Source organism: Aedes albopictus, chromosome 3 (genome assembly GCF_035046485.1).
Source record: "Aedes albopictus strain Foshan chromosome 3, AalbF5, whole genome shotgun sequence".
In the NCBI taxonomy this organism is placed as follows: domain Eukaryota; kingdom Metazoa; phylum Arthropoda; class Insecta; order Diptera; family Culicidae; genus Aedes; species Aedes albopictus.
The window spans coordinates 302,284,481-302,306,527 of record NC_085138.1 but is presented as its reverse complement, the minus strand read 5'-3'; the positions used below and the strand labels follow the sequence as shown (position 1 = coordinate 302,306,527).

The following is a 22,047-nucleotide window of genomic DNA, read 5'->3' as shown; positions in this document are numbered from 1 at the left end:
AGGTTAGCTCGACGTTATCTGCTTCGACTTGCTCCAGGATGGTCTGGATTCTGCTAACGTTTCGTTGAGCAGCCCTACGGTTGAGGAACAGCGCTCTCAATTCTCCGTCATCAGCTGCTTCTGGAACCTTCTTCACTGGTGTTCTTTTGGGCGGCATCTTAGTTGGGCCTCTCACGGGTCAGCAACGGAAATGCAAACGGAAGTACCAACGCACTTGTTGCAGCGGATGGAAGGTAGCACCGGATCCGAAGCGATGAATGCAATGCTCAACACGAAAGCGGAGAACGGGAATGGAATCATTAACCTATTGGCTGGAAACCGACGCGCTTGTCACAACGGGTGGAACACTATCACAGAATGTCCGGAGTGACGGAAGGTAACACTGCGCGACGGCGGACTCACTCGGGATACTATAAAAATCGACGCGCTTATCGGACCGGGTGGAATCAACACCACACGAATTTCGGAACGACGGATTAAGTCACTACGCGACGATGCGGTTTACACTTGCGGACCCACACGTATACGGACGTTGTCGAAGCCACAGTGTACGCAGAATATGGCACCGCATGCGAAAAATTAACAACAAAGAAGGCACGGCAACAACGCTTTGTTTTTTTGTTAGCAGATAATGACAAAATCGCTCCCGAATTTGTTCACAACAAAAACGGTAGGAATATTTGTCTCGTTCTATTCACATCGTGATTTTCGCATTGTTTTACAACTTAAACTCGACTCTGAGGATGGCAAGAGTCTTAATTCGTCCAAATGCTCATGCATTCGATGATGTGGGTCGAAAATTTCAGAAGAAAAGCTGAAGTATTGGCATACGCATGGCAAGGGATATTTGTTTTATTTCTGTCATCGTTTGACATGCGTTTGTTGCGGAGCGCCTTTGTAACCGACATGCATCGTTTAGGACAAAGCGTTTGTTTTTCGGCGTGATCCGTTTTTCGTACCCTGCGAAGCCACGTCCACGCTCCTCACTGCACAGCACGCTGTTGAAGCCACGTTCACGCTTCTAAACTACGCATCAAAGAATTTTCTCACCAACTTTTTTGCAAATTGCAAGGCATTTAATTTTTTAATCTTTCAGTGATTACTTTAGAATCAGAAACTTTCTTCGGTAGGGTTATTGCTCCCTTCGCTGTGGTAGAACCTAATGTTGCGGTAATGGCAATTGAGCACCTTTTCGACTGAAATGTTACTAAAAGGTATTTTTAATAGATGTGTTATGCTTAAATTATGAGATTGCACCATTTGTGTGCCTTCGATTTTCACAAAATCCTATTTAAAGAAATATTTTCCTAAATGTGTTTGCTGCTGTGTTCCTATTGTTGCGGTAGTGTTCCTAATGTTGCGGTATCCCATATGATTTCAATGGGATACCGCAACAATAGGAACAAATATCGCAACATTAGGAACACAATGTTCTTTCAGATGGAATTGAATGAAATGCTCATAACAACCTCAAAGTGGCAATATTTCGTTATTTTCCCGTAGATAAAGGATGGATTTTATTGTATTCAATTTAATCCATGTAAAAAGTTTGCTTGGGTGATACAATTATGGTTTAAACATGAACCCAGTGCTTAACTCCTCCATGATCGGATCAATTACCCTACTCCGTCGGCTATTTCTTTAAGAATTTTTCCGGTAATACGCTTGGATTTATGTTTCAGAAAATCTTTCGGCTCATACCTTGAAAATTTCATCGGTACTTACTTTAGAAACCTCGTCGGCAATTCTTTAGGAGTTTATTTGTCTTCAGTTATGCTGCTGGCTTTTCAGTCTTCTGGGAGAATCACAACAAACGATTTTTTCTTGATCTGACGTTTCAGTTTTTTTGTACCTCTTTCAAGGATTTTAAAGAGTAGTTGTTTTTTCGTTAGCGCGTTTATTTGAACTTTTAACCGTCATTTATATTTAGTTTTCTTCTTTTATCGTACACTAAGTGTACTGAAAAGGCTATGTTTGTATGTACACTCCAAAAATTTCTTTTTAAGTCACATATATCAAGCCGACTAGAAAAATCTTTCAAGTTTATAACACATTGTGTTATGATGTTATAAAATTTTTCTATGACTTATTATGTTATAAACTAGGTGCAGGATGATGTTAAAATAACTAAAATTGTAACAAAAAGTACACCGGTCTAATCAAAATTATAACCTATTTTGTTATGCTCTGATCAATATTATAACAAAATATGATCTAAGTTTTAGCTTCAAGAAAACTAGTTCCTATCATATTTTGATACAATTGTACAAAATGATTTTCTGAATGTCAAGTAATTGATACTAAATTATTTCACAATGAGTTTTTTTTCAAACCCCAAAGATATTAAAACTTGATTATATCACAATGAGTTGTAAATATCAGGGTTTATAATAATGAATCAAATCCATGCATGCGACACATCAAATAGCTGTTTTTACGATAGCTTGAATGGTAAGCAGGAAAATAGTCTTAGACCATATTTGAACCGGAAGTATTCCGAAGCCGGTTCCGGGTTTCACACCGGAAGTGGCCAAATATAAAAGTGAATCAATCCCATGCGTGTGACACATTAAATGGCGGGCTTTTCGCTAACCTGATGAACCATAGGCAGGAAAATAGTCTCCGTCCATATCTGAACCTGTGATTTTCCGCAACAGGTTCCGGGTGTCCCGCTGGAAGTGAACCAAACCCTTGCATGCGACACACCAAATCCAAGACCAGTTTTCCAAAAAAAGTGGCTCAGCCCACATAAGAAACAACCGGTTGCGTTCTGGAACCGGTTCTGGTTGTCCGCTGGAAGTGGCCAAATATAAAAGTGAACCAAACCTGTGCATGCAATGCATAATATCGCGCTTTTTTGATAACCTAATGCACGGTTAGTAAGAAAATTGGCTCAGACCACATTTGAAACTACCGGTAGTATTCATAGAAGTGGTCATATCTAAAAGTATGCACCAAACCTATGCATGGAAAACCTGAAATCACGGATTTTTAAGTAACGTGATAAACAGTTAGCATGAAAATAGAGTCAAACCATGTTTGGGACACCCGGTAGTGTTTCGGAAACGATTCCGGGTGTCCCGCCGGAAGTGGCCAAATATACGAGTGAACCAACGAGACACCCCATGCAACACACATGTCACAAGGAGTGTCTCGACATCGCAGGTTCTTGGTTGGACACGAGTCATTTTAAAGTTATTCTAACCCTAACGGCATAATAACTTGAAAAAGACTCGTGTCCAACCAAAAAACTGCGCTGTCGACACTCCTTGCTGATCGGGACATTAAATCAAGACTTTTTAAAACCTGATTACCAGTTATCAAGAAAATAGGTTCAGATCACATTAGAGACTACCGGTTGTGTTCTGGAAGCGGCTCCGGTTGTCCCGATGGAAGTGGTCAAATATGAACCAAACCCATGCAGGAAACACATAAAAACCGCGGCGGTTTAGGTAACCTGATGTACAGTTAGTCAGAAAATGGCCTCAGTCCAGATTTGGGAGAACTGGTAGTGTTCCAGAAACAGTTATGGGTGTTCAGACAGAAGTGGTGGAATGTACAAATGTAGATGATTCCCTTGCGGCACATTGAATAGCGGCTTTTTTAATTATTTGAAGAACGGTCAGCAAGAAAATAGTCGCAGGTAGTGGTCAATTCTAGTAATCCTACATTATAGAGATATGCGGAAGCGGCCATTGAGCGTCAATCGAGCAGAGATAACTGTCAAGGTGTGAGCCAAATGAACATGTTAACCGTTTGTAGGAAGGCGTTGTTTGAGGCTAAAATATAAACGACTCATAAGAAAGTGATCATTCGTCATAAATAATTCCTAAAGTCCCAGTGAAGAAGCAGGGGTGTAAGCAGTAATAAATAACAAAAGTTCCATAAACAAATAGAAAAATGCATAAATAAATCAAAAGTTTCCATAAATAATTGATTTTTGAGCAATTAAAAACGTCAAAAATGCAATGAATAATTCAACTGTTGCAATAAAAAAAGCCAATTTTCCCACCAAAAAACTTCGAATTTTCCATAAAAAAATCCGATTTTTCCATAATAAATTAGAAAAATCACAATAAAAAAATATCTAAAAAGCAATAAATAATTCAAAAAGTGCAATAAGCGGAAAACTAAATTATCAATAAATGTCAAAAAACGAGCAATAAACGTAAATGCATTTTAAGCCAAAAAAATACATAGACTATGCGGTGAAGCCGCATAGAGGATTGAGGAACTGAGGCGGCAGAAGGCCGCCGAAGTTTCCGATATCCGATGCACCGCAACTGCATCGTTTCGGTTCTAGGCAAACCACAGATCCAAGAATTTGACCGGTATAATGCAAACATAGATGTTATCCCTTTTTTAGGTCCGACGAGCGATAGCGAGTTCGGACAGCAAGCAATTGCTCGGTAAATTACAATCATAGTTACGCAAGCTTTTCAGTTGTTTCAGTCATATCAGTGCGATTCAGCATTTCACTGTCTCATACTTTCCTGCATTTGTTTTTCATGGGTGATTTCGTCATTTTTTATTGCATTTTTTTAATTTTTTATTGCTTTTTCGATATTTTTTTATTGTGAATTTTCTAATTTATTATGGAAAAATCGGATTTATTTATGGAAAATTCGAAGTTATTTGGTGGGAAAATTGGCTTTTTTTATTGCAACAGTTGATTTATTCATTGCATTTTTGACGTTTTTAATTGCTCAAAAATCAATTATTTATGGAAAGTTTTGATTTATTTATGCATTTTTCTATTTGTTTATGGAACTTTTGTTATTTATTACTGCTTTCACCCCTGTTTCTTCACTGGGACTTTTGGTATTATTTATGGGAAATTTTGTGTTTATTATGGAACGTTTAATTGTCTGCCGTTGTTTGAACGGTATTGCAATCAAAAAAAAAATGTTTTTATCATGGATAAATTGATGGCATATGTTAATTTAGTAAGAAGATAATATATAATTAATTCTGCTTTCAAGAGCTTATACTCATAAAGACACTTTTGTCGCTGTTCTTCTAAAAAAAAACTTTAATTGCTGCAGCTTGCTTCACTTCTTCCGATATTAAAAGCGCAACATTTTGCAATGCATTTCAGATTTCTTCGATTACGCTGCAATTTTTCAGAATTTTGGGGAAAAAAGTTCGACCATAATTATCAAACGTAAATAAAACAACTTGAACCACAACTAAGTCATGCACAAACTTTGAACATCTAGCTATGTGGCAAGTGTTGGCAGCTATTGTAAACAAAACAAACAGGGTCGCCGAATCGACATATGTTACTTCCGCTAATCTCTATGTAGAGGATTTCTAGTCAAATCTAAATGTGAACCAAACTCATGCATTCGACTCATCAAATCGCGGCTCATTCCATAACCTGTCGAATGGTGTTCAAGAAAGTAGTCTCAGATCACATTAGAAACCACCGGTAGTAATCCGGAACTGATTCCGAGTGTCCCGCTGGAATTAGTCAAATTCCGAAAGTTTTAGTCCTCACCCTCACCCTTCTTTAGCTCTTATTGAAGTTTTGCTAAATATCTATCTTATTCTGAATCTACGACTCTTGAACGCGAATCACAGGCAGTCCCACTTATGTCATCATAAAAAGATTTCGTATGTCAAGATTTAAAGATTTCAAACTGATAGGAGCCTCTGCCACCGGCCCCGTATGCTTTGCTTTTGAAACGTGAAATAAATGTCATCAAATTACTTAGAAAGGCTCCAAAGGAGACCACTGCATTAACTTTAAACAGTTGCAAAAAGGATTTGTCATCACTGATGCTACACAAATCGAAGAGCATCATACACAACTCATATCAGGTAAGTTTTATTAACGTTTTTATTCATCGCATTTTCATATCAAAATATTCATTTAGCTAAATTTTCGCTTCCATCTCGTTACCTACTCTCTTCATCTACTTGAAATTCCTGTGTTTTCTGAATTATATCTTACCAACTGTAAACCTGCCCTGTTCGCCACAATTCCATTACATCCAGCTGTGTCTTCTCACTTTGAAGTGTATTTTTGTTCAAATACTTTGACTTTCAGGTTTATCCTCTGTTTTTTTACGCAGTTCACGACTTAAAGTTGTTCCTAGATAGTTTCTTCTAAACATTATTGCTTGTTTCTTGTTGATTCCTTCCGGAATGTTTTTGAAATAAAATTTAGTTTTTTTTCGCGTGATTTAATCATTTTGTTTTGTCTTTGCTTCATACAAAAGGGGTAAAAGCACACTTCTAAGTTATGTATACGATAGCTCACAATTGTACAGTATATATTTTTGTATGTTTTTTTTTTGGTTTAAACTGACTCTAGCGACATACCACATAGCATTTTAGTACAAGAAGTGATTTACTATAAAAATTACTGTATTTTGATTATTGTTTTGTTTCTCTTAGCTCTTAATCTAAACATTTAATCAATTTACACACTATATAATATGCAACAAATATACAATATTTTCAGAAATATACATGGGGTAAAAATGTTTATCAAAACTCATAAAAGTCATCCATTTCTGATTAATGAGTATTTAAGTAAAAAGTATTTTCAAATTGGTGTAAAGATCTGCATCATAAACTCTTGTGAATGAAGTTGATTAAGTTGATTTGTTCATCTTGTTGAATTATTCAGTCTGGCCAAACCCTCATCACGCTGCAAATTATTTCAGACGTTTATTGAATATACCACGTCAAGACCAGAAATAATAATAATGACAGTAATGCGCATAGATAAGCAAACAATCCAACCGCATAGGGAAAGATAACCCCGGATAAAGGCCGTCGGATTTTTCATTTCTTCCCCCCTGCCACCACCAACCAAAGATGGATGTTCCCTGTAAAAAACAGTAATTCTCGACATCTAACGCGAAGGAAATCCCTGCTCACGCGCCGCGCCGCCTCAAAAGCAATGAACTCTCGACAAAGAAAGGCGGAAATTTGCTGCTTTTTTGCCATTCTTATGTCGAATTCGTTTATTCCCGACGGTGCACTGCACCGGTGTAGCAATTGACACCGGAAAAACGAACGGTTTCGGTGCAATTTGTTGACAGCTTATGATGGTATTAGTAAGGGCGCGTGAGAGCGTCAATGAAAACAATAAAGGATATCAAAAATAAACATAATCAATGTTTTCATGATTTCCGTGATGAACAAAATTATTTTTATTTATTTTTATTTTTTACTTTCGATATCCAATTTAACAATTTTAAACGTTTTCAGTAATCCACTTGTACATCATAAACTTGTAATAATAAATGATACTTGAAAATTGTTATCTAATGTTTTAACACTCCTACATTATTTATCTTCTTCATATTCTCGTAATATCATAATTTTTTCAATTAAAAGCAACTTTTTAGAATTAAACAATTTCCGTTGCCTAATAAAAAAGGATGCTAACATACAATTATAAACGATCTACGTGCACAAATTTAACACAAAAAATGTTAAAGGCAGTTCAATAGCAAATGTTTAGCTAGAACATAAAAATAAATAAATGCTTTTTAGAACGTTAACGTTATTGAAACGCAACTCATATTAAAAACGCTTTAACCATCCTTTAGTGACATTCAATGTAATAATTCAAAAATTCAATATTTGCTGTAAGAAAAGAAAAATAGAATTTTTTGAAACTGTTTGTACCTACAAAATGTTACTTCAGTAATATTTCAGTCCAATTTGAATGAATAGATTTTTATTCAATTCTGGGCTTATCAAAACTTTATTACGTCATTTTTTTCATAATTAATAGATCACCATGCGACAGAAAATTCTAATGATTAAAATCATTAAAAGTAATCCACATATTTGCGATAATCAAAAAAAAATAGTAATGGGAAAATATACGTTGAATCAACTCTTTGAAATTTCATGTTACCGATAAATTTTGAAGATTCATCACAAGTTGATTGAAAGACGTGATAATCATCGATCAAGTTTAAATAATTTTTAAACGTACAGATTTGCTGTTAAATGAATATCCAAGAAAACCGTTTACCTAATGCCGAAGAGAAAATCATCATTCCTACCAAAACAAAACCACGATACAAGTTCAGCGATATGCATGTATTGGTAAAACTTGCTTCGTACCTGCTACACCGTGCTCAAACTGGGTGTAGCATTTTCTTGCACCGGTGCCAATCGAGTGTCAAAACAGAACAGTACCTGCGAATAAACGAACGGTTTCGGTGCAAGTTTGCTACACCCGGTGGCAAAGCGGTGCAGGCGGTGCAAATAAACGAATTCGACATTAATCTTAATACAGTGCAATAATGTAGCGCCTATAAGGTTTTTTTTCTTCTTCTGGCAAGAAGAAGAAGTGTGAGGGAAGGAAATCGCGTGCGGGCGGAATTGGATGGTGGGAGTCCGGAAGAAAGCCGACAGTTTCCTCCGACAGCCTTTGGCAGCGGTGGTGGATCGAAAGTGAAATAAAAGAAATTGCTTCCGAAGGTGAGGTTATGCCTTCACGCGTGGGGGTGTGGTGCCGACAGCAAGAAGTTTGCCATGATTCATCTTTAGTGTTGCGTAGATTTTTTTTCTCGTGGTTCAGGCTGTTTCATGGGGCTGATGTGGGACATTTTTAGTTGAATTTCCTCGGAGAGTACTTTCTTGCGGATTATTCTCATATCTTTTCATTTATTGCTCTTTGTTGGCTGGTGGAACGAAGCTGGTAGTATTTCAGGAGGGTTAACAGAAGAAAATAGGTAATGTCATCCGTAGAGATATAGTAATGTGAAAAATGTTGATATTTACAAGAAACACCATGGAATTTACGAAATTGAAAATAATTTAATTAACTGAATCGTTTAGTAACGAAAATTCGAAACGATTCCATGACATTTCCCGGAAAGACATTTTCCGGAAAACATTTTCCTGAATGACCCATTTCCCGGAAACCTTTTTTTTTTTTTTTCTGTATTAACGAGATTTTTAACCCTAGGCTAGTTCATCTCGGGACCCACGCTTTACTTCCCTTCCGAAGGAAGAACCCACATTTTGTGAGTATGTCGGGAGTGGGATTCGATCCCAGGTCCTCGGCGTGATAGTCTCGTGTTCTAACCACCACACCAGGTCCGCTCCACTTTCCCGGAAACCCATTTTCCGGAATGACTTATTCCCCGGAAAACCATTTCCCGGAAAATTGTTATCACTATGTATATTTTTCCCACTCATTAAATTTTGGCTTTCTAAAGAAATGCACAATATGTAATTAACTTATTTTGGTTGGTATTCATTAAAGAATTTAGGCAGTAATTTAAGCATTTTTTTCTACTTTTTCGAGAAAATATTTAAAAATATTTGCAGTTATGATGCCGACAGTTTTATTACTACTGCTTGAATGAACAGCCATTGTTCAAAAAAGGAAAAATTTCAATGACAATTCGGGCAGCTATAATTCCAAAAGATGCCATTCAAAAGAATAGCCTAAAACAAAAGGAAGTAATAGGGTGGGTGTACCAATTATGGCACTACCTAAGGAAAGCTATTCATACAAAAATAACGGGAAGACCAACGAATGTCATCAATAAGTAAGTTACAAGACAGCTTAGTTTCCATACTTTACAGGAAAAATATAGAAACGGAGCCAAAACTACCAGTTATGGGTATATTTCTTAACTTCGGTTCCTTTTCGCACTATTTGCATGCATTCCTTATGGGGTTAGCCATAACTGGTACACTATGGCGAAAAAGGGTGCAAGGAAGCCGAAATTTTAAGGGAAATGATTTATTTCTACCATGATTTGAGGAAAATGTGGAGTTTAAATGAGTGCGACTATCTTTTGTGAACGTGGTCTGTTGTTCACAAAATTTTTCTTGTTGATTTACTTCGTTGAAGGGTGAAAATTAACTATGGCTAATAATTGGTACTATAGCCATAATTGGTACACTTACCCTAATATCTAATAGCGCATATCTAGTACAAGAATTGAAAAAGTTGGCTCGTTTTTCGACAACACATCTAAAACGTCCAAGTTTAGAAATGAGGCAGCCATACTTGATCGTCTATTTCAAAGAAGAGTACACTGTATTCAATTTCTCTGTACAACTCACTTTATAATCTGTTATTGTTCCTCTCATTTGTTCTTTGCCTTTTTGATACTAAACTTTGAAAGTTGTAAGTAACAAGGCCAATTTCAATTTTTTGGCTAATGACTCATTCGGCTTAAGGACGATTTGCACAAATACACTTCAAATATAGCTGTTAAAAAAATAACTGAGGTAATGATGTGTCTCATAAGGCCGAAAATACATTTGGCCAAATTATTACTAAGCCAAACGGTCATTAAGCTAGATCGAAATAAAAGCGATCGAAAAACAGACCACGAAAGAACAGCCTGTTGCTAGAAGAAGGGAAAATCTTTTAAAGTAGAATTGACAGTTTGGCAATAAAACAACTCTGTAACAGTCTAACTTGAAAGAACAGCACATTTTTAAAAGAAGGAAAAATATCAGATAGAATTAATAGCTTGGCACCCAATCAAATACGCAACGTTGTAACTAGAAAGAAGAGTCTATTAACCCTGTAATACCCAAATTTTTCGTCATTTTTCGTCATCTAAAATCGATTTAAACATGTTTTGGACGATGATTCTTTTTAATTCTCGATTTTGTGAATTTCAGTTTTTGATTTTTCTAATTTTTATTTTTGAACATCCCCACACTTTTATATTTTTCCTGGAAGCCTATTTGTGGTACGGATTTTTTTAGATGAAAATATTTTGAGATTTTATGATTATTGTTGAAATATTATTATATTAAATTTCTTTCACTGAAAATTTTATTTTCCGTGTAATTTTATGGAAAATAATTTTAGAGTGTATTCGATTCCCTTAAACTATTAAACAAGGATAGTATGATTTGAGAAAAATTTAAATATGCTAATTGTAGCGATTCAATACAAAATAAACAATGACTTCTAAAAGGTGACTTAAACATCATTTTTTCAATGATTTAAAAAAAATGTAAATACGCTTTAAAATACACCAAAAACCATTTTGAGATATACAGAACAGTCTTAAATATTTGCCAAAAATATAAAAAAAATGATGTTCCACGACACAAAAATTACAAAAATGCTCAAACTATACCTTGTCTAAAGACGGGATTGGGTATTAGAGGGTTAATTGAGGGGGTTAGAAGCCCCTTAGTGATAAAAACCCACTTTCAAAAAATGAAGTTTAAAGTTTTTCACCAATTTTTCATCCTATACAAAATGTATGGAATTTTAATATCAAATCAATTTACTCCAAATTCTTGTAATTTTTATAATCATCGCAAAAATAATCTTAAAAAGTTCCTAAAAGCTTGAAATCTAAAGATTTTTTTTATATGTTCTGCTCAAAATCATCAAAATAATCACTTACCCCCTTTGCATCTGTGCCCCTCAATTAAAGATGGGCAAATCTCCTATATAAAAGCAGCAAGTGCCAAAAAAACACATCATAATTTTCAGGGGTTAAGGGGCAACCTGTGGTGATTTTTTTTTTTGAAAAAGCGATTTCCCCATAGTAAAGCGTATGAAAACTAAAAATGGCTGGCGCTACAATATAGTTTCTCCGATCGAGCTTAAACTTTGCACAGTTGATATGGGGCCAAAATGGAACTCAAAAAGTGTACAGGAGTAAAATGCCTTTTTGTATTCCACGCTAATGGGGAACCGTTTCGGTAAAGGATCTTATTTTGAACACATTCCACTGTGACTTACAGTATCGGACAATAAAAATGCACCAAAGCCGTTTTCCCGTACAAACTAGTCGACTTTAGATTGCCATATCTTAGATATTTCTCAACCGATTGTTTTCATTTTTCTGTGACGAACTACAAAACATTCCAATTTTCAAAAACTATTGAAAAAGTTCAGTGATAACTGTTGTTACAAAAGTTACAGATAGGTTGAATTTTGACAATAAATATGCACCAACACAAAAAATTGTATAGCAAAAAATGTTGAAGTCAAATCATGTTGATCTGTTCAGCAAACTTATTCGTCATCACACAAGAAACATATTTGCCGAAGACACCATAATGATATGACGTAACCATTTTTTGCTATTACATTTTTTGTCTTGGTGCATTTTTATTGTCAAAATTCAACCTACACGCTAAGAAAATGTTACTCTAAAATGAGTAAGATTCACACAAAACTGAGCTAAACTGGGACAGCTCAAAAAATGAGTAAATTGCATTTCCAGCGATAGCGCTGGCTCAAGTGCAAACATCCAAACAGTTTAAGCCGTATAATATTCTTCACATCAGCAAGAATATTATACAGCTTAAACTGATGAGATTTTCGCACTTGGGCCAGCGCTATCGCTGGAAAAAAAATTTACTCAATTTTGAGTTGTCCCACTTTAGCTCCAAAATGAGTGAATTTCCTGACCGTGTATCTGTAACTTTTATTACAATAGTTATCACTGAACTTTTTCAATAGTTTCTGGAAATTGAAATGTTTTGTAGTTCGTCACAGAAAAATAAAAAAAATCGGTTGAGAAGTAACTGAGATATGGCAATCTAAATTTGACTAGTTTGTACGGGAAAACGGCTGTGGTGCATTTTTATTGTCCGATACTGTAGTTAATTTTATACCAACTGATTTGAGTTTTTGTACACGGTTAGACACTGTACGTATCTCACAGCGTACAAAAAAATAGGTTTATGGTATGAAATTGAGTGAAATATAGCGTCCAATGCCCAGAATATGACCCCCTAACCAAATGCTCCCACATCCAGCTGCTTCTTTGAGATGTCGTTTTATAAATTCCTGTGCGGAAGAGTTGAGGACGTTTTTTCTATAACTTTAACACAAATACCTCCAGCAGTGCCTACGAGAAGGTGCCCATCTGGCCACAGCTACGAAAGAGTTTGTGTTCCAGGGTTGCTTACATGGTCATTTTTCACAAAATTGGCCATAACTCAGGAAAGAAAAAAAGTCTATTCCAAAAATTTCAGCAAATCACCTTCTCAAAAATATTTTTTTTTAAATTTTCCACAATTCGGGCATAGTTTTTCCGGCTTTTCTTTATGAATTTTCAGAACCGTGAAAAAATTTGTGGAAAACTTTTTCAGTAAATATTTTTTTTCGGAATCCTGAGAAAATTTGCTTTCATTTTTATTAAACAACTTTGTTTCTACGATGCTTTGTTCTTGAGTTATGATTTTTCAAAGAAAAGGCTTATATGGCACATTTGGACATTTTTGAACAAAATTGGCCATAACTCAACAACAAAAAAAAGTGCATTCCAAAAGTTTCAGCGATTGAAGCTTATAAAATAACCTTCTCATAAAATTTTTTTTTGAAAATTTTTCACAAGTTCGGGCATAGTTTTTCCGGCTTTTCTTCACGAATTTTCCTAACTGAGGAAAATTTTGTGGAAAACTTTTTCCAGTTCATATTTTTTTCATTTTTATTAAAAAAAAATGAATCTACAATGCTTCGTTCTTAAGTTATGATTTTTGGATTTCTGAGAAATTTGCCTTAATTTTCATTAGAAAACTTTGTATCTACGATGCTTCGTTCTTGAGTTATGATTTTTCAAAGTAAGTAGTGTCAGAGGAAAACAAGCAATTTCCACCTGAGTTTTCCGGGATTTATCCCGGAGGCGACCCTGAATTTTCTCATTTTTTTGTCCATATATTCATGAGTTCTGCCTGTGGAAAAAGTTACATAAGAATCTAAGACCCTTCGGCCCAATTTGTTCAATAATAAAAAAAATCCCCCACTGTTCTTCAGTCTTCTTCAATTTTTACTTGACATTTGCCCAAAATTTCTCTGTTGGAAGGAAGTGAGGGCAATTTGGAAAATTGATATCCTTTTTCATGAAAATCACCCCGTTGCCTCAATACCACTGTAGCGATTCTCCACTTTAGTGGCAGCTTGTCAAAATAGGCCAATATTTAATAGGTCCATTGTGAGCAATAATGAACGATAGAACACAGTTTTTCAGGCACTCCTTCTTGTAAATTTTGGATTCCTCGGTCTTGTTTGTCCCGAAAATCTCGGTTTTTGTTTCACAGCTGCGAATAGGGTAGAAAGTGAAAGCAGCCCAACGGGAACCAGTTCGATATATGTAGTACAATTAAAATAGAATACATTTAGGCGCTGTACAAAGTGTATGCACAGCTTCTAATTGGAATCGCTCACGCAGTGCCCTAGTGGACAATAGAGCTGTAAATTAGGTTAAGTGATTGAAGAATAAAAAAAAGTCGGATTCAAGGTTGATGACGCTTGCATTGCCTGTTTGCTAATGAAAGACATGCCGAAACAATAATATCCGATGATCCTCGACCTGGGGTCATCCAGGACCGCAGACATCGCCAAAGCGAAGTTCCTACAAGATGTGAAAGTTTCAAGCGATACGAAACAAGGTGATGCAACACTCCTGAGAAAGTCCAAACTAGAACTAGAACGCTGGAGGAAATCGCTATTTTCTAACGTTCCTGCTTGCGCCGGTAGCCGTTTGTATATTCCCCAAAATCAAAAACAGAAACAGAAAACGCTTCTATCAAGATTTCAAAAGCTTCGCTGAGAACAAGACAAGTGAGAAAATCAAGCGGTTAAGGTCAGACCAGTGGGAAATAATATGTAAATCATAAAATGAAGTTGTTTCTTCGTCGGTCCGGTATTCACCATGAGACGAGCCGAACGATTGTTGAAAAGACGAGGAGTATGCTGTGTAATTCGAATCTGGAAAAGCGTTATGGGGCCGAAGCAGTTGCAACTACATCGTATGTGATCATCTAATTGCCAACTAAGGGATTGCAGTTGACATTTGACGAAGCATTTCCCTTACGAAGACCAGATCTAGCTCTCCTACGCGTGTCCTACGCTGGATCCACGGTAATGTTTACGTACCAAAGGAGAGAAGGAAAGAAGTGAGATGCAAAGTCTGAGCCTTTCGGCTTCCTTCCCTGGCTATAGCAGCAGTTCGAAAACATACCCGAGCAGAGGAGAATATCAAATTGATAACTACAAAATCACATAGCCTGTTATTATATCTTGTTGTGTTATTATTGAGTTACCAAGGTATTACTTTGCAATAACATGTTTTGTTGGGCAATCTTATTTTGTTATGATTAAGCTATTGATATACATCCATTAAATGACATTTCAATAATATGTTTTGTTATAGAACAAGTTTGGTTATAATTGTGCTATTGAGAGTGTACATAAATAGCACAACAATAACAAGTTTCGAAATAAAGACTAAGGACTGTATCAAAAAAGGAATAAGCAACATTCACAACAGCATTGAAAATTATTGTGTCTTCATATTAGTATATTTTTTGTTGGAAATACTGCGTAAATCATGTTATCAGTTTGATGTAATAACTATTTTTGCTTTTGGTAATAACTTTTGAATATCAAAATTTGTTATTGAAATATTCTAAAAATTTACTGTTATTAAATTGTTATTATAACTAACAAAACATGTTATTGAATTGGTATACCAGGAACATTTTTTTGTTATGAAATTTGTTATTTTGCCGCTTATGACAGACAAGTTTATAACATAGAATGTTATGCTAATAACATTAAAATAACTGATTTTATTACTCAGTTATTTTGCCGAAAAAAAACATATTTTATTATGCTGTTGTTATTTTCTACTGCTCGGGTATCGATTGTACAGTTTTAGAGTGAAGCACGTTCTCGTTGGCAGAGATGTCATATTCCTGAACGAAAATGCAATCAACCGGAAGCCAGAAGAAGAAGCTTCAGAAGATAATCCATATGAGTTGATCGTGCAGCCAATCGAGAAAGATCTAGCTTGAGAGCTGAGGGACGTGATAACACTAGTTTACAGCATTTTTGAACTCGGTAAGCTGATGATCGTTTTTGGTGTAGGATCATGCCCTGAGTTCGAAAACGCAAAAGAAAAAAATTACAGTAGAGCGGAATTTTTTTTTCGACTTTCCATACAAGGTTGATGATTTGAAATCGATTTTTGTTCTATTTTTAAGGCCGCACGGGACGACGTGTAATTTTTCCTATCTTCCCTCTCTTTCTAACAATTTGCCTCGCGACTTTGAAGAAGCAAATATCAATTTCCACTGCACTGACGTAGCTGAAACTTTAGTCGATTGTGCACCACAAGTGAGCAAATGAACGATCAAATTTCTAGTCAATAATATGAAGTAGAAGTTGAGATTTGCATCTTACTAGCAAGAGAGCAATGGCGGACGATTCAACCACCGTCCCGTCCGGCCTTAAGCAAAGTCGCTCACTTCAAACATCTCATTCTCCGTAATCAATGCTTCGATTGAGCTGAAATTTTTACTGGAACACGCCTACATATGATATGTCAAATAAACGTCGAGAAAGAATTTTTAAGTTGGTTTTTTCTTATTGAAAAAAATATATTTCTTCAAAAAAGTTTAGGAATTTTGCTAAAATTTAAGAAGGTCGTCCCCAAAACTCGCCAAAATCTTGAATTTCATGAATCTGACGCAAAACCTATTCAGATGGTCGAATGGTATTGTATTCAGCTTTTAATTTATGGAAAAAGATTTAAAATTGGTTAAACAAAACGCAATATATTTAAATTTTAGTAAATTACATATTTTGAAAAGTTTCAAAACTCAATATTGAGCTAAAACTCAAAAACTGTTCTACTTAAAATTTTTTGAAGGTCCGTTTCGAAATCAGCACTAAATTGTGCTTCAAAAATTTTGGTTGTTGACAGAAGTTCACGACTTTCGTTTTATTTTGTAAACTTGTGTAACATCCGAGGTGTAGGACGTCGATGAAGACAGCGGTGAGTCCGATTACGAGGGAGAAGTTGAAATGATTGAAGAGCAACAGCCCGTACATCAGTTTCACCTTGTTGCGCTCCCTCCACAAACAGAGGAGCCACGCAAGTTGGTAAGGCGCAGTGAGAGGGAGCGCGTACCCTCATGCAAGTATCAAAACTTTATCATGAGCTGGAGTGCCGCACCTACAAATCCTCCACAGTTTTCAAAAACGAACCTAGAGTGCAATAATCCCCATACATTCATTCTGGAGGTGTTCGTTTTTTAAGGACAGACTTGTTAGAATCCCAAAATGGCCGACTTTGGCACCTACTCACTATTTCGAGCGCACAAATCTCTTCATAAACAAAACCAGTGCATCTGATCTATTTATTTTACGCTTATTACAAATGAGCAACAGCAGAATATAAAAATACACATTTGTTTGAAACTTGCTTATTGAGATTTGTGCGTCTGAAGATCCACTGTTGAGGCGGGATTTCAAGACGTTTGTCCTTAAATGTTTATATTTTTCTGTATTTTAACTCAATTTAATTCTATTCTGGTGGTGCTAAGTACGTTGCTAGAGACGGTTTTCAGTAAGACCAGTAGACTTCAATGAGACCAACGCACACGTAGTCCGATATACCACCGCCATTTCCCTGGCCAGAATGAATTTGAAGATACAGCAGATGGATGCCGTGACGGTGTTCTTGCAGGGCGATCAAAAGTAGGAGCAAATATTTATGGTGCAACTAGACGGTTTCGTGGACCAGCAAGCACCAACCAAGGCCTGTAACATAAATAAGGCATTGTACCATCTCAAACAGACCAGCAGGATCGTGAATTTGAAGCTAAATGCCGAGCTAAAACGAATTGGATTGAAGCAGTCCAAGCACGACAGGACACCTGCGTCTGCGTCTACTTCAGTCAGATACTTCTACGAGTGTCCTGATAGTAGCAATTTATGTGGACGATCTCATCTTTTCGAACAACGAGCGTTGGGAGGAGAATTTGAAGAAACAACTGACGAAGAAGTTCAGGATGAAGGATTTGGGACAGGCCAACAAAGTTCTCAGAACTCGTGTATCCACCGAGGACGGCGTACTTAGTTTGGATCAAGAGCAGTACATCCAAGATCTTCTGGAACAATTTGGAGCAACTAGCTGCAACACTGTTACCACACCAGCGGACCCGGGACAGAAGCTAACAAAGGAAATGAGCCCAAAGTCAGCTGAGCAGCGGCAATAGATGAAGAAGGTTCCCTTCTGGGAGCTGGTTGGTGGTCTACAATATTTGACACAATGAACTCGGCCATTAGCTTTGCTGTCAATACCGACAGCTTTTTTTGCAACGTACCAGGAAAACCTCATTGCACTGTGGTGAAGCAAAATCTTCGCTACCTAAAAGGCACGAAGCATATGAAACTAACTGGAACCCAGCAGGACATCGCAGCAGAGGCAGACCCAAAGGCTCATGGCGGCGCAGCCTCAATAACGAAATCAAGTAAGTCGACAGAAATTTAACCTGGCCACAGGTCAAGGCGATGACGGGCAATCGCTCAGGATGGAAATCTTTCAATTCGGCCCTCTGCACCACCGTGGGTGCCCAGGACTGAAAGTAAAGTAAGTAAGTACATACAAAAATTATTTCTTTTCCCACCTGACCCATTTGCAAATAAAGCTATCAGTTCAAAAACTTCAAAGAGATATTTTATTCAGCATGATAACAGAATGTTGGAAACATACTATTTCAACACAAAAGTGTTTTGAAAGATTGTGTGTAAAAAATTTTGAAATTGAGGAATTAATGTGATCTTTATTCTGATTTTTTATTCAATGGCTTCTTAAGTACCTATGTTTTTTCAGTGTCAATATACGTTTCGTTCTATCTACAGTTCAGTTATTTTTTACAGCTATACTTATCTTACACGAAATATAATTCCAAAAAGCATTAGATACCTTCTTTACGTAACGTCGCCAAGTGGATCAATGTCCAGCAATTCAAACCAAATCATCCTATAACTTCAAACAGCGCTATCAACGAGCAGCGGTCGTAAGCTATTACTGTTAACATTCTTCTTACTGCTACTGCCGCTACTTATGCTACGGATCCTGCGGCCGGTCTAGAGTCATACGTAGACTATATGCGGCCTCGAAAGGGTACGCTTCGGTTGCTGGTGCTGCTGCTGAGGCTTCTGGTGGTACGAGTTGAACTGTTTTTGACCCTGATAATCGTAGTACTCGAAGCTCTCGTAGTGATCCGGTTCGTGGATCGGATTTCCATATTGGTGCTGATACTGATCGACGTCCCTCAGCATTGGCGTTACCTCCCAGGGGCCACCCCGAAGCGGCCGGTACTCACTGGCCGCGCTCTGCTGGGCCAGATATCGCTCTAGTTCTAACTTATCTACTTTTTGTGGCACAATCAAATCTGCATTCTTATGCTCTGGCAGCAGCTTTTTCCGCCGCTTCGACAGGCGGAAGAAATACAGAACGCTGGCGGCCGTGGCCAACACCAACAAGATACTGAATACTGCACTGATCACAGTCAGCACGTGGGTTGGACAGTTCAAGTCCGATTCGGTCATGGTTCTCAGTGTCCGGCGAATCTTCCGCCCATCTTCGTACAAGTCACAGCCCAATTCGTCTCTATCAATTGCCAACGGGTGTGCCGATCCCTCCTCTTCGCCACCCGGGCTTGCAAATCCGGCACTGGTCAGGGCGGCGGAAGTTAGCAGGAATTCATCATCGGGGTCACTCTCGGCCACCAGTCGCCACAGCCACAGCAGCGAACAGTTGCACACCAGTGGGTTGCCGGCGAGCCGTAGCCGGTGAAGTCGGTCCAGAGGGAACTGAACCGCATCCAGACGGACCAGCGCGTTGCGGCGCATGGAGATTTCTACCAGGTGAGGGTTACCGTGCCACAGCCGCAGTGGCAGACTGCTGAATGATGGATTGTCGTCCAGTGTCACCGTGTGCAGGTTGGTGTTGTCCACCAAGGCGCTGTTGGGAATGGGAAAGAAGAAATCCGCAAATGAAAGATGAGAAATTAGAATTGTTTATTCATGGTGGGTATGGTGTGGTTTATGCGACTTTTTTCACGATGACGATAGAGCTGTTAGCCGTCTTAATTCAACAGATACTGAGCTAATTGCACAAATCTACCAATACGTGCTTCTGGAGCTGGTCTTCTGTTTCAGTCAGTGTTCATAAAACATGACGTGGAAGTAATCTTACTGTATAAATTCTTGGAATAGTGTTGAGCTGAAATAACAATTACAAAGATAAAAGCCATCAGAAATATATTATGCTGCTGATTGTACTCGCAATTGTAATTTCATTTTCAACAGCTTAACACTGTGCACAAATGCAATCTCCTCGCCATCGTTTGCTAACACAGCAATAAGCTTACTGTACCTTTCTGTTAGCGTGCCAATTTTTCACGTGGCTAATAATACCTCAACCGCAAAACCAGAACTTCACACCGGTTTTGCACTCTTCCCAACCAACCAAATTTGTCTTTCGGTGAAGCTTAATTTTGCTTCTCGTTTGCACCTTCTAAAACCGGAGTGAGATTCTCGCATTTCAGCACATACCAACGTGTACGTGTGCACTGACTGGTGAGCACTGCAGCCAAAACCCCCTCGGGGAGACAAACGACACAAATGAAGATGTATCGTATCCTTCGTGTGGCCAACTGACCCAGCTCTTTCGTTCTTCTCTTCGAGGTACACTGGTATTCGAACAGGTAAGTCACTTGAATGTCCTGACAAGGAAGATGCTTCAGAATTGTATCTGAAATTAAGTATTACCGCTTGTAAAGACGTCACGGTTAAACAAATCGACCACTTCTGCAACATCCAAAACCGCGCTACAAATATTCCGGAAGGCGAAAGCGTAGTAGATCAATGAATTTGGGTGAGCTACACATTCAGAGAAAGCGGTGGATCGCAGATGACACCTGGAGAAAGATAGATGAGTGAAGGAACGCCAAAGCCACGATAGAGCGAGCGCAAATACGAGGTGCCAAAGCCATAGCCCGTCAGCGCTATTTGGTTCTCGGGATGGCAGTGAAAAGCTTCTGAAGCAACGCCTGCATGAACTCAAGAAGGAACTCTTAGAAAAACTCTAAAGGATTTGCTGGAAGAATGCCAGATGGAACTTCATGAGAAATCTTAGATGTTCGGAACATTTCCAGAAGGAATCTCAGAAGTGATACTTAAAGGAATACATGACGGGATGTCAGTAGACACTCATGGAGTAATTCCATCCGGAAGAAAGGAAAAATATCCCTCATTGTTAAGATATCGAAATCGTGTTCCCGGAGATGGATTATTCCGGGAAACGTGTCATTCTAGAAAGCGTCGTTGAAAGTTTATTTGCGCTACCTTGCGGCCGAGTTCCTTAGAGTTAATTCTACACTCAGCATATTGATTCCGTAATGTCAAAGCACGTTGCGCGTGATGAGGTAAAAATAACGTGTAAATTCAGGAAGCCAACTTTTTCTAAAATCAAACTAGAAAATGTTCATACAAGCAACCTTTATTCAGCCATACATGTTTTTTCGTTAGTCGGGATACTGTGATCCCCATGCAATATGACGGTATGAGACTTTCCACAATTTTGCAAATGAAAAAAGTGATATGGTGGTCCATTCCCAGCCGTCCGATCGCTGCACACAATCCTTATTTTTGCAGATGAATAGAGAAATTGAAATGGAAAATGGTTTCAGTGGTTGAACATGCAGAAGAAATAATTAGATTTCATTTCGAGACCATATGCTTCCTCCAGGTCGGACTCAGGCAACTCTATCGTCATGTTTTGTTCTGCAGAAAAATGTCTCCGCTCAGCAATTATTAACACAATCAAACCCCAATTTAAATCGGAATTGATTTAATTGCTGCAATCGATAAATTATTCAATTAGGACTGGCAGGCAGTCTGTGCATCACTATATGTAGCTACTTACCGAACATCTATCCGCTCGAGACGGTCCAGCCGGTCCAGGTTCAGCTGCCTCAGTTGGAACAGATTCAGAAACGCCACCGCGGGCAGTGTGTCGAAATTGTTGCCGCTCAGCGATAAATATGTCAGATTACACAGTTTTGATAATTGCAGTGTTGGCACGATCTGTGGAAAGCGGGAGGAAACACACAATCAATATCAACAACGTTAACCCGGACGGGACAAATATAGTATTTCGGTTGGTGAATGATGATAACAATTTGCGACTGCGGGTCAGCACTTCGGGGAATGTAGGGATTAAGTTGGGAACGTGCGATACAGATAGTTTCATAAATCAATTAATAATT

General features: G+C 37.8%; 1 protein-coding gene across 2 annotated transcripts in view; it reads right to left on the bottom strand.

The window, feature by feature from the left end:
- Nucleotides 1-5,824: 5,824 nt before the first annotated feature.
- The window catches only part of LOC109417164 (leucine-rich repeat neuronal protein 3-like), a 505,905-nt gene continuing 489,682 nt past the window's right edge, over nucleotides 5,825-22,047 (bottom strand). For both annotated transcript variants that reach the window (XM_062842285.1, XM_062842284.1), the window contains 2 exons: nucleotides 21,705-21,865; nucleotides 5,825-19,739 (listed from right to left, as the gene is read on the bottom strand). In XM_062842285.1, coding sequence (XP_062698269.1) covers nucleotides 18,866-19,739; nucleotides 21,705-21,865 — 1,035 coding nt within the window. In that variant the 3' untranslated portion in view covers nucleotides 5,825-18,865. The remainder of the gene's footprint in view (nucleotides 19,740-21,704; nucleotides 21,866-22,047) is intronic.